General features: G+C 55.2%; 1 protein-coding gene and 1 long non-coding RNA gene across 5 annotated transcripts; one reads left to right on the top strand and one right to left on the bottom strand.

Moving 5' to 3' along the window:
* Positions 1-75: 75 nt before the first annotated feature.
* Positions 76-6996, bottom strand: LOC123279888 (uncharacterized). Of its 4 annotated transcripts, none has more exons than XR_011497025.1 (4): positions 6858-6996; positions 6339-6488; positions 2470-5721; positions 76-818 (listed from the first exon to the last, which is right to left on the bottom strand). It is a non-coding gene; the product is annotated as an uncharacterized lncRNA (long non-coding RNA). The 4 variants fall into 4 exon arrangements; XR_011497024.1 differs by having other exon boundaries at positions 76-1254; XR_011497023.1 differs by having other exon boundaries at positions 1122-5721.
* A 46-nt stretch (positions 6997-7042) lies between these two features.
* HOXC11 (homeobox C11) lies at positions 7043-12144 on the top strand. Its single transcript, XM_014836336.3, has 2 exons — positions 7043-7727; positions 8979-12144. Exons 1-2 carry the CDS (start codon positions 7043-7045, stop codon positions 9209-9211), a joined length of 918 nt encoding a protein of 305 aa, XP_014691822.1. The 3' UTR covers positions 9212-12144.

Here is a 12144-nt window from a genome sequence, read left to right on the forward strand (position 1 = left end):
CTCCGCTCCCGCCAGCTGGGGCCCCCTCCCTCCCTCCCACCTTCCTTCTCTCTCCCTCCCTCCCTCTCTCTCCCTCCTCTCTCTCCTCTCCCCATGCCGACGCCTCTTTTCTCTCTCTATCTCTCGATCTTGCGTCTCTCTCGCCACTGCCTTGTAACCCTGAGCTCCCCACTCCCCTCCTCCTCTACAGCAGACTTCTAACTCCCTGCTATTTCACCACGAAACGGAGCAGGGTGTAAATTTGAGAGAAAATTAGCCGTCACAAAGAAAAAGTTCATTTACAGCTTAAATGTCTATTAAGATTTCCTTCTGAAAACAAGGCGGTACATTCGGTAAGGAGGACAAGTGAGGCAGCACGAGTGGGGAGGGTTGATGGGGTAGGAGGCTTGGATTTATTTATTTCTCACATCCAGAGGCGGAAAGAAAGGGGGAGAGGCAGGAAAGCGAGAGAGAAGCATTTTAACCCGGCAAGGAGTAAAGGAAGAGCCTGCCGCCGGCAGGAGTGGGAGCGAAGGGCGCCCGCGCAAGGACCCGGGGATCCGGCAGCGATCCCAGAGCGCTGAGCCGGCTCAGCCGAGGCCTTGGGTGCGGAGAAACAAGTATACTAGATATTTGTTGGTCTGAGAGCTGGGGCAGTGGTAGGATGGAGGGAGGCAGGGAGACGGCGAGAGTGAGGCGGCGCGCTGGAGGGAGAGGGAGTTCCGGAGCAGCAGCGGCGGCGGCCTGGGCTCTGGGCAGCCGGCAGGCTCGCCAAACCAAAGACGCCCGGAGAGAGGAGCCTGAAGTGGAATCCTTGATCCTTTTCCTCCAGGGTAGCACTAGGGATGAGAGAGAGAGAGAGAGAGAGAGTGAATATTGTGTGGGGGTGTCTGCAAAGGGCTCACCTCTTTTTTCCCCTGGACCTCACAGCTTGTTTTTGCCTGCTCTGCGCCATGGAGACTTTTTTTAGTCCTAATCATCGCTTTTAAAATGGGAATTCTATGGCAAGGAAAAGGACTGATGCTCAGAAAGCAACGATGGGGGCTTCTGGTTAAAGCTGATTCTGCCTAGTTTGTTGTCACCTCCACCTTTCTCGACTGGAAAACCAGCCTCTGGGGTCAGTCCCCTCCCCCTTTTCCTACCTGGCTGAGGGTGCCTAAGGGCTCTCTGGGACCTGAAGTGGGGCCTGGGGCCCAGAGGGGATCAGTCAGGAGCAGTAGGGGTGGTCAGTGGAGCTGCCAGGCCTCTTTGCCGGGAGCCCTCCCAGCCTGTGTTCTGATAATGAAAAACAAAGGGGGAGGATTTGATTCTTCCTGCTGGTGTCTAAGGACCCTGGCTTTCAAAACCAGCATGTGCCCCCTGAGATCTAAGGTGATAAGCGTCTCTCCCACAGACATTTAATCTGGGCAAATGACCTACTGCCTGGGCTCAAGGGCTGAGAGGGTGGTCAGGGTGAGGACATGTCCTGCCAGGAAGCCCCAGAGAGAGAGCAGCAGGCCCTCTTTGGCATTTTCTAGAGTTCTGTGGAGAGCATTTCTAAAGGTCAGATGGACTGGGGAGGCCCTTTCTGATGTCCCCTTCAGCTCTTGGAAGGGGGAGCCCCAGGATGTGAGGACGTTTGCGAGCTGGGACATTTCCCCCTAGTGTGGGAAGGACAGAGATAGCCAGACCTCATCCTGCAAAAATGTGTTTTGTGTCTGTGACAGAAAATTGGGAGCCACTTGGGAGATTTGGAGACTTGCAGGGAGTGGAGCAGGGCCAGATGCTCTGGGGAGGGCAGAGGCTGAGGTTGACTGCAGGTGGGTAGAAGAATCTGAGGGAACAGGACTGGAAAGGTATGGCCCAAACCCACGTCTTCAGAGAAGCCAAACACACACACAATGGGCCCCAATATTGAAAAACACCAGATGATCTGCTTCGGAGGGACATAAACAGGCCAAGCGGATGCAGGTTAATAAAACCTGCAAAAGCCCAGACAGGAACACTTAAAATGCCCCAGAAACAAAGCATACCGTGACAAATTCTCACCCAATGCACAAGTACATGCACCAGAATGTTCCCAGGCACAGAGGGACCTTCGTATACCGAGCCTCCACCCGTGGACACTCAGGTGTACCTGCCCAGCACCAGGAGCACACACACATTGCTGTGCCCTCCTAGACCTACCCACAGAAACCCTCGGGGGAGGGGGACCAAGCACTTGGCTGTGCACACACCCCACAGAGCCAGGCCCGTGTCTCCTGAGCCTCAGTAATGCACGATCCATACCCGGAGATAAAAGTCTAGACAATAGATGGCTGTTTATGACAACGAGGCTCTCCAAGTTTGGGGCCAGGCGATAAATCTCTGGTGAATCTTCCTATAACTCAACTTCTGGCTGTAGTGACCAGAGACACAGACAGGAAAGCAGCAAAATGGGAGAGACTTTTAAATCCTGAGCAGAAGGCGACTTCCCCGATGGGGCAAGGGAATGCAGGCGGCCACACTCACCCCATGTACAGTGTCACACTGTGGAAGGTTTTGGATCAAGCTTCAGAACACAGGCGAGTCAGGCTCCTGGCTCCGGGAAATTGGGGGAAATGTGCAGGCAGACGGCAGGGCCTGGAGGCTGGGACAGACCTACAAACCATTCTTGCTGCAGGCAAAGGATCTTTTTTGTTAGTGACCAGAATCTTGCTATGTGTCACCTGAATTTTTTCACTCCACATCTCTTTCTCTCTCTCTCTCTCTCTTTCTCTCTCTCTCTCTCCTTTTCCTTTTTGGATTGATGGGCTGTTCCCTTTTGCATTTTCGACCCAGGCGTCTGATTACAAGTAAAGAGGCACTGAAGTTGATCTCATAAAAATGCCACGAGCTCACTTTGATCTGCACGGACTGGGTCCGAGCCTAAGTAGGCGCTAAAGCCAGGGAATGGCGGCTTCAGCCAACCCAGCATCCTCCCGGCGGCCAGGCCAGAGATCCGGGTGGCCCAGGAGGGCCATCTTGCCCAGAAAAGGCATTTTCTATGCTGCTGCAACTGAGTTTGGAAAACAAGGTCCAATGGTAGCGGCTCCATTTCCAGACTGCTTTTAAGACATTTCCTTCATTTTAGAGCATTTGTGAGGGGGCCAGTGAAACTGGCTCGTAAAATGGGACTTTTATGGGGAGAAATGGGGTCGACTCGCTAGCCTCCTGGGACAATCCCTCCACAGAGGAAAGTGGGTGGGGCTGCGGGGGCGGAAGAGCTGCCCTTCTCCCTCCCCCCATCCAGTCCAGGGGCCTGGGGAACCACGGAGCAGCGTCCACCGGCTTACCTGGCCTGACTTGGGGCCTTGGGCTTGAGGTGATGGCCGGGGCTAAGGAGAAATGGGGGCCAGAACTGGCAGTCCTACCGCCTCTTAGTTCCCTGGCTGGGGGTGGGAGGTGTACCTGGTGCAGTATAAACCACTGGCCTGAAAATCCCCAAGCACACTAGAGGGATTATTAAACGCAGCGGTATTACTCTAAGGGAGAGAAATGTGCAAAATGTGCAAGCCGACTTCTCAGGAGGGCTCACCGTTGCCTGCTCAGCCTCGGAACCGATGAGGGTGTCCACGCGCTTGTTGCTTATCGTTTTAGGGACTCCACTCGCAACTGAACTTCCAGTCCAAGTCCACCAGAATTCTAAAGGCCCCCTTCCTCCTCCCTGGCTTTGCCTCCCAGTTCAAGGTCTGTAGGGTAGGCTCCTTTCCCCACCACAATCTGCTCTCTAGAGTCCAGAGCAGCTGCAGAAGGTGGACCCGTGGCAAGGTGGCCCAGGGCTGTGTTGGGGTGCTGCACTGGAGTCTCCTGAGCCACATTCAGGAGTTACTGACCCCTTCTGGAGCTGCCTGTGGTGTCCCACTGGGGACGGGAAGGGTGCTGTAGTCTGTCGTGGCCCTGGCCAGAGTACGTGGCAGCTGCTCAGACCCCAGCTGCCTGCTAGCAGCTAGGCAGGCAGGCGATGCTGACTGAAGTCACCAAGAGCCAGTGGGACAGGCAGGATAGCCGCGCGGGGCAGAGAATTTCGGGTGAAAGCTGAGACTCCAGGACAGCAGAGGGGCCACAGGCACCCAGGAGACAAGAGAAAAAAGCCGCCTCCACCCCAGGGAGTGCAGCATGCCAGGGTTCTTGGGAACAAATCTGGGGCCACGATGAATCTTATGTCTAGGGAGGCACTGATGCCCTGGGGGGCAGCCTGGAGCAGGCAGCTCAGTCTATACTGCAGAGCCCCTTGAATCTAGAGTCAGGCAGGGGCCACTAGCCCATCCCATGCACATTTTTTTTTGCCAATCAATGCTTCGCTGACCTCAACGGCTGGGGCCTTCTCTCCTTGACCCCAGTAGCAATCTCCAGTTGCTGGGATTTTTAAAAGTTGTTGAAAAGTTCAAAGTCAGACCAAAACTAGAAAAAAAATTGAACTTTGTGCCTTGCTTTCAGGGGGAAGAATATTAATTCTCAGAAGCCTCTGTTGGGTGACCCTAGTGTTGCCTGGACATCAACTCCTTTGACATTCTTTCTTACCTTTCTTTTTTGTTTCAAGGAAATAGAGCCGCCAGCAGCTTCTTGCAGCCGCCTGGCTCACTTTTATGGTGGCCCTGGAATAAACTTTGGTGGTCAAATTCAAGTGCTTAGGCCCACAGCTGTCTCCTCACAGGAAGCGCACCCCCTCCCCACTGGCAGCCCTGGCGGTACAGAATTCGCCTTGGGGGCTTGGGCCCCACATCGCCCTGGAGGCCAGGATCGGGAAGGAGGCTGGGCCCTGAAGGGAAGTGGGGAAAGCCACAGCTGAGATTCAGCCCCTCCACACATCTGCAAGGGATGTGGGTGCCTCTTGCTGGTTCCTATCACTGTTTGGGGAGCATTTTGCCTCCAATAAACTCAAGCTTAATGATGTCAGCACGAACCCCATAAAAGCCATAGTCCATAGTTCCCCATCATTATAATTAAAAATTCTGGCCCCAGCTCACTCTATAAAAAGGGGTAAAGGAAGGAGGAAAAGCAACAGATTTTTCTTCTTGCAACCCCTTACCGACAGAGAAGTCTCACACTTTAGCGAAGCCCCAATCTAGTTCTTCTCTGCCCTCAGTTAAGATCTGACTAGGACTAAGGAAGGGCTCAGGAAGCAGTGCCCAGCAAAGAATGGGTAGGGGGTGCCAGCGGCCTGTCCCTGGGTATTCCAGAGCCACCCGAAGACTGGGATGCATGGCCGAGGTGGCTTCACCTCAGGTGTTGCTCTAAAGCCTGAGGTAATTTGGGGGGAACCCAGAGGGTTGTGAAGAAATGGATTTGGGGGGCTGTATTTAGGGACAAGTTACCATTTTTTGTGGCTTCCCCATCTGGTTTTTTGGGGTCTCAGTACCTCATCAAGTTCAGCAAGGAAAATCAAATTCAAATAATATTTTTAAAGTGGAAACCAACTTTAACCAAGAGTTATGGATGTAAAGAGGTTTTGGGCCATTTCTGGCTTTCCCTGAGAGCACAATGGACTGAATCCTTGAGGGCTTCAGTTCCTCCCCTCCTACCCAAACAAATCAAACAAATGGTGCCCTGGCGGTTCCTCCTTGGATCCAAGGTTGCTTTCTGCTCCTGGCGGTTGCTCTGGCACCGAGTCCAGAACCTTTCAATAGAGTGATTTTCAGCTGGCCAGATGTGTCCTGCGGCATCTGGAGGTATGTGAGGCAAGCGAGGGCAGAACCACTGAGTCCACTCCTTGGGCTGCAGCCATCCAGGAGGCTGGCAGACCTGAGGGAGGGCAGGGGAGGGCTGAGAAACAGGAAAGAGGCACCAGGCCTGGCTGCAGCCCCTGGAAGCAGGGCCAGTGGGGACTTCCCCTAGGGAGTGGGGAAGGTTCCTCAGCTCCCTTCCATTGCCCTTCTGGTCTGTCCTGAAGAGTCATACCTGGCCCCACCACCCTCCTCACAGCCCCCAAATCATTCAAGGATAGGAGCCTCAAACTCAGACCCCTCACTGTATCCTTCCGTGACCCTGACACCGGGCTTCTTTTTAGCCCCCAAGCTGAGGCTGACCCCCCAACCCAAAGGGCCCCAATAGAGCAGATACATGGCTCTCATTCCAACCTTTTTCTTTGGAGTTTGAGACTTAAAAGTCCACAGTGAATGTAGCTTTCTGTGCATTGATTGACAATAAAGGCAGGCATGAAATATTCACCCAGGGCCACTCTCTCATACTAAATATTTAACACAACATTAGAGAAGGTTTTTCCCAGACTTCACCAGGCACCGGCTGGGCGGCTGGCTCACTGCTTACCACTGGTTTATGACTAATCTGAGTCCCTAGCCGCCGGCAGCACAGCGAGCCAGACAAAGTTGGGACACTAGCTTGCTGCTGGGCTGCCTCACCTTTGGGAAACTTCAGTTGCTCTTCTGGGGAGTCTCTCCAAAGGGAAAAGGGAGTCTCGATGACACCCAGCCTTGGTCAGGAAGAGAAGCCCCTTCTTCAAACTCTTCTATACTGGCGCTGGCCCTCTGCGGGTTGGCGGGTAAGAGTTCCTGAGAGGTGGGGGTAGGATTCACATCTCTGTCAGAATCAGGCAGTGGGGGAAGAGTCCTAATCCCCACCCTAGTCTCAGGCTGATCACGGGGAGGAGGCAAGACCCCCCATACGTGAGAGCCCTCCTCCTTCCCCCAATCCTGGGGAAAAGAGAGCAGCAGCTAGAAAAAAATACAATTACCCCCTCCCAGCCACCGCCCCCGCCCATCCCACCGCCCACCCCACCCCAACTCTCTCTCCTCCTTTGCTCGCTCTGTGGAATGGAGAGGAGGGGAGTGAGGAGAGAAAAACGAATACAAATCTGCAATTGATTTTCATAATGTTTCTGCGGTGTTTGCAAACCAATCGCCTGAAGGTCCCCATCTTACCTAAGAGAGAACCCCTCCTACGTCTGCGAAGTGCTCGGAACTGATATATGACAATATCTACTTTGGATCACGTGCTCCAGGAGAGAGACTAAGACGGATAACGCGTCATCTCGCCTTCCCAAATTTTGCCCCCTCGCTAGACTGGGTCCAAAACCTCCATCTGGAGCCGGCAGGAGAAGAGAACGATGTTTAACTCGGTCAACCTGGGCAACTTCTGCTCGCCGTCGCGCAAGGAGAGGGGCGCTGATTTCGGCGAGCGAGGCAGCTGCGCCTCCAACCTCTATCTCCCCAGTTGCACTTACTACGTGCCCGAGTTCTCCACGGTCTCCTCCTTCCTGCCCCAGGCCCCCTCTCGTCAGATCTCCTATCCCTACTCGGCCCAAGTGCCCCCGGTCCGGGAGGTCTCCTACGGCCTGGAGCCATCCAGCAAGTGGCATCACCGGAACAGCTACTCCTCCTGCTATGCGGCGGCCGACGAGCTTATGCACCGGGAGTGCCTGCCTCCTTCCACCGTCACCGAGATCCTCATGAAAAACGAAGGCTCCTACGGCGGCCACCACCACCCCAGCGCCCCGCACGCAGCCCCCGCCGGCTTCTACTCCTCAGTCAACAAGAACAGCGTCCTGCCTCAAGCCTTCGACCGCTTCTTCGACAACGCCTACTGCGGCGGCGGCGGCGACGCGCCTGCCGAGCCCCCCTGCCCGGGCAAGGGCGAGGCCAAGGGGGAGCCCGAGGCGCCCCCGGCCTCGGGACTGGCGTCCCGGGCTGAGGCCGGTGCAGAGGCCGAGGCCGAGGAGGAAAATACGAATCCCAGCTCGTCTGGTTCAGCCCACTCGGCGGCCAAGGAGCCGGCCAAGGGAGCCGCCCCCAGTAGGTAGCAGCGGCCGGGCGGACAGGCGGGCAGCGAGGGAGGGAGCGCGAGAGGGAGGGCGAGGGTAGGGGGGAGGCGAGGGGAGCGGGGACGGCCTCGTGTTTTGGGTCAGTCCGATTTTATGTGGAGTTTTATAAGCATTCAAAGGATTTTATTATAACCTACAAAGCCCTCTCTCCCAACGACTCGACTTTTTACGATGGAGAAGGGGTGGGGAGGGAGGGAAAAGGGCTCTTTGGAAAAGCCGGGTGAACCCCTCTCCCGGTTATCTCCCTCGGTCTGTGAAATTTTTAAAAGCGCCACCATCGCGGGCGATATTAACTTTGATCGTGAACTTAGAGGAGCATTTAAGGAAGGATGGGGAGCCGGGCCGCCGGGGGGTGGGAGGGAGGGGAGGGGTGGAGGGGGAGAAAGGGGAGGGCGAGGGAAAGACAGGGAGAAACTCAGAGAGGGGGAGAGGTGGGGGAGAGAGGCGATGGAGCAGAACCTCAGTCCGGAGAGGCCAGCCAGGGCTGCTCTGCTTCTTTTAAAAACTATTTTTGAAATGTTCAAACTATGTGTTGGCGGGTCCTCGAGCAGAACCGCGAGCAGCCCGGGGTCAGCGGCGACAGGGGGTTGAGGAGAGGCAGCTCGGGGCTCCCCTCCGCTCCAGGCCGGGGTCTCAGCGTTTCTGTGCGGTCCGCGGCCTCAGCGCCGGCCTAGCGGGGATGGCGCGGCCCGCCGCGCGTCCCGGGGCGCCAGGGCCCCCGGAAGCGGTCTGGGCTCTCCGGTGTCCCTGGTGCCTGCTCGCTCGCTTCCTCCCCGCCTCCCCACTGCTCCCGCCTGATCTCACTTCTTGGCGCCTGTTCTCCGCGGTTGCCCTAGATTTCTGAGGGAGGGGTGGTGGGCTCGCAGAGCCACCGGGAGGCAGCGCAGGAAGGGGCAGAGGACCGCGGCTGAGCAGGCGGGGGCCCCCAGGACGCACTTGGGCCCGACCGCCTCCCTTCTCCCCCAGACTCCGTCCGCCCCGGCGCTCTCCCGAAGGGAAGGGGCGCGGGCCCCGCGGTGGCCCGCGATCGGGTCGAGCTGGACCTGGCAGGGGGGTCGCGGCTCCCCCAGTGCTGCCCCGCGGAGAGCCGGCGGCCTGGCGGGAGGGCGGCTGGCGGTGGGGCTGGGAGAAGGGCCGCCGAGCGCTCAGCGGGCTGGGGTCGCCTGGGTCTCACGTGTCTCTCTCCCCCCTCCTCGCACTTGCCCCCTCCCCTCCCCTCCAGACGCCCCCCGCACCCGCAAGAAGCGCTGCCCTTATTCGAAATTCCAGATCCGGGAACTGGAGCGAGAGTTTTTCTTCAACGTGTATATCAACAAAGAGAAGCGGCTGCAGCTGTCGCGGATGCTGAACCTGACGGACCGACAAGTGAAAATTTGGTTTCAGAACAGAAGGATGAAAGAAAAAAAACTAAGCAGAGACCGGCTGCAGTATTTCTCGGGAAATCCTCTGCTGTAACCGCAGACCGGGCCCTTTTGGGGGAGGGAGGGGAAAGGGGGAAATTATTTTATTTTATTTTTATTTTTTATTTTCTAAATCGCCTTCTTTCTGCGGGTGGAAAACTGGACTGTGGCCAGGGCTGGCCCCCACTGCCGTTGCCCGCACTTCTTTCCGGAACCTCCTTCACCTTCGGGCTGACTCTCTCTAGGGGACAGGACGGGCCTGAAAGGGGGTGCAGGGAAGTGTCTGACCCCTGGCGAGTGGACTCCGTTGGCGCCGAAGCCAAAACGCTTTATTTAAAAGAAAACACACCTCGCGACGCTGTCTTGCCGCTCGGATTGGGTGGGGGAGGGGCGAGAGGAGTGGGCGCTTGAGCGAACAATCCTCGAACTGAAAGCCTTCTTTGCCCAAGTGTAAAGATCTGCTAAGACGCCGTGTCCGCGAGGGGAGGCCTCGCGGGCTTCCCGCCCCTACCCCACCTGGCCCCACTGCTGGGGGCAGCTAAATGTGATCCCGCCTTGCTGTGAAATTTCTGTACCTTCGACCTGGTGTTAGGTGTGCAAAGTCCGTGTCCTACCTCCGTCTGCGCCCAGGCCCCGCCCGAGCCTAGCTGTTCTCCCTGTGAACGTGTAGAGCCTTCCTTTGAAATTTCTTAACTGGTGCATTGAGGTTTCCTAACCTTTTTCCAAGCTGTGCCCCACTCCATGGATTTATAGCTATAGTCGATGCAGTTGTTACCTCCTTTTTTTCTTATGAGACAAAAAAAAAAAAGGTGGAGGTAGACAGGCAGGAGGGAGATTGTATTGGGCGCCTCCTCCATGCTGGAGCCTGAATTTTTGTAAATACATTTCACAAGCGTTTCTTTCTACCCAGAGGGGGTGGGGGGAGGACCCGCCTGGAATGAGATTCGAATCACCCATCTCTCTCCATGTGCGTGTGTGCGTCTGTACATGTGCAATCCCCACCCTGCTCCCATCCCAGAGGGATTGCTGTGAATTTTTTTGTGTGGCAAATAAAGATACTTCATTCTGTTCAATATTATGATTTTATTTGACCCTTTTATAAGCCTCTCTCCTCTTAAAACGCTCAATGCTCCCAAGGCAGGGGAGGAGGCAGGCGGGCGGAGCCCGGCCATGAGAACAGGCACGTGAAGGCGAGGTAGGCCGAGCTGGCGGCGAGCCTGCACCCTCTTCTCCACTGGCAGGGGCAGAGCGTGGCGGTAGCTTCCTCCCGCCCTCAAGCTGAGGACATTCCCTGGCTACTCTTATAGCCTTTCTTTCTCACGTGCAGCTGGAGCTGCGTCCAAACGCCCAGAAACGCTTTCCGTTTAAGTACACGTTTGTTGTTGAGTTAATTGTAACCATCATCGAATTTAAATTTATAGGAATTTTCTTGGCTCCACCAAGAGCCCTCCCGCCAGATGTCTCCGTCTGTCACAGTTAAATATGTAGGGTTGGTGGTAGGGCTTTCCTTTTTTTTTTTTTTCTCCATGAGAAGACTGTATTGGAATTTTTATATACAGTTTTGAAGGAAGGAGGGGAGGGGAGGAGAAACAAGCCCCCTCCCTTTCCTCACTGCGGGTGCCCCTGAGGGTGGGAAGGTGGGACTGGGCCCCTTCCTCTCAAGCACAAATGGCCAGGCTCCTCCAGACACAACAAGATGACAGGCTGGGGCCACCCTGATGTCTATACATTGGGTCTCCCAGAGTAGAAAGCCCTAGAGATTTGTTTCGTAAGAGGTTGGCATGGGTGGGGCACTAGAGAAGGAGATGACCGTGGGGACAGTCGCCACACCCATCTATGTTTGATGCGTGTTTCTGCTGTATAAAGATAACCGTGGTCCCTCCAGTGCTTTCAGTGAGGACAAATCTGGCAGTCTCTGATCCAAATTCGTTATTGAGGGGCAGAGATTTGGAACCAATTCTCTCATCTTTCCCCTCTCTTTGGAACTGTTCTTGTGTAATTCAAAGAAAATGTTTGTGTCAATACAATTCTGTTGAATGAAAGAAAAAGGCAGCATGACTACTGACTGTGCGTCTAGATTCTGTCACTGTTTTCCATGACAGGGATCCTTGCAGCTTAGGTGTCTGGATCTCTAATGTATAAATGTGAGTCTTGAGACAAAACTTGCAAACTGGTGTATATATGCGGCCCCACAATTTCCTCATGTGCCTGCACACGAATATTTTATTTGTCGGTGTGCCTATGGGTGCACGAGAAAGAATATTATCTGTACGCTTTTGCCTGTAGTATGGAGTAAACCTAAGGACATGGACATCCAGGGCTTGTGTCCTCTGTGGTGTGGAACCACAGGCAGTGTTAGTGAGTGTCGGCAGGGATGCAACTGAGCATCCTCTGTGTGTGTGTGCATGTGTGCCTATGAGAAACTTCTGTAGGTATGGTGTTTATCCACTCACATCAAGGAATATTGGGCCGCCAGACATATTTCCAATAAAATAAGATGGAGATAACTCTATAGAAAAGACCTGTTTATAAAGCAAAATATGAATCTCCAAAATCGCTCCTGATTTTGGAGAAAAATATTTAAATCCCGCAGCTACCACTTTCTCTGAAATGTGCAGCCCAGAAAAGGTCCCCAGTTGCAGAAGGGATTTCTGAAGGGGGGCGGGGGTCATAGTGAAAGAAAAACAAAGGCTTCTGTGACCCAGGCCCAGGAAACTGCCAGTCCTTGGTGACTCTCTGAAAGTGAGGAAAAAGGGGTCTCTGTCCCCCAAACAGACCCACCTTCGGCCCGGGATGTCCAGCCCCCCTAGCCGGTCGGGGGCACTCTAGGCTTAACCTCTCGGGGTAATCCCCTCCAGCCACCGCGCTGCTCGGGAACAAAAGATCCTCGTCTAGACGCCGCCATAAAGCGACCCCCCCGCGCCTCCAAACCCAGTTTCATTTCGGCCTTAACGACCCAGTCTGGCCTGTGTTAGAAAACGCTTCCGC

Source organism: Equus asinus, chromosome 22, assembly GCF_041296235.1.
Source record: "Equus asinus isolate D_3611 breed Donkey chromosome 22, EquAss-T2T_v2, whole genome shotgun sequence".
Lineage (NCBI taxonomy): Eukaryota > Metazoa > Chordata > Mammalia > Perissodactyla > Equidae > Equus > Equus asinus.

Bases quoted from the DNA above. Each gene is read 5' to 3' on its own strand.
- HOXC11 (XM_014836336.3), top strand. From the start codon at position 7,043: ATGTTTAACTCGGTCAACCTGGGCAACTTCTGCTCGCCGTCGCGCAAG. The intron at 7,728-8,978 runs GTAGGTAGCAGC...CCTCCCCTCCAG, and splicing joins GGCCAAGGGAGCCGCCCCCA to ACGCCCCCCGCACCCGCAAG.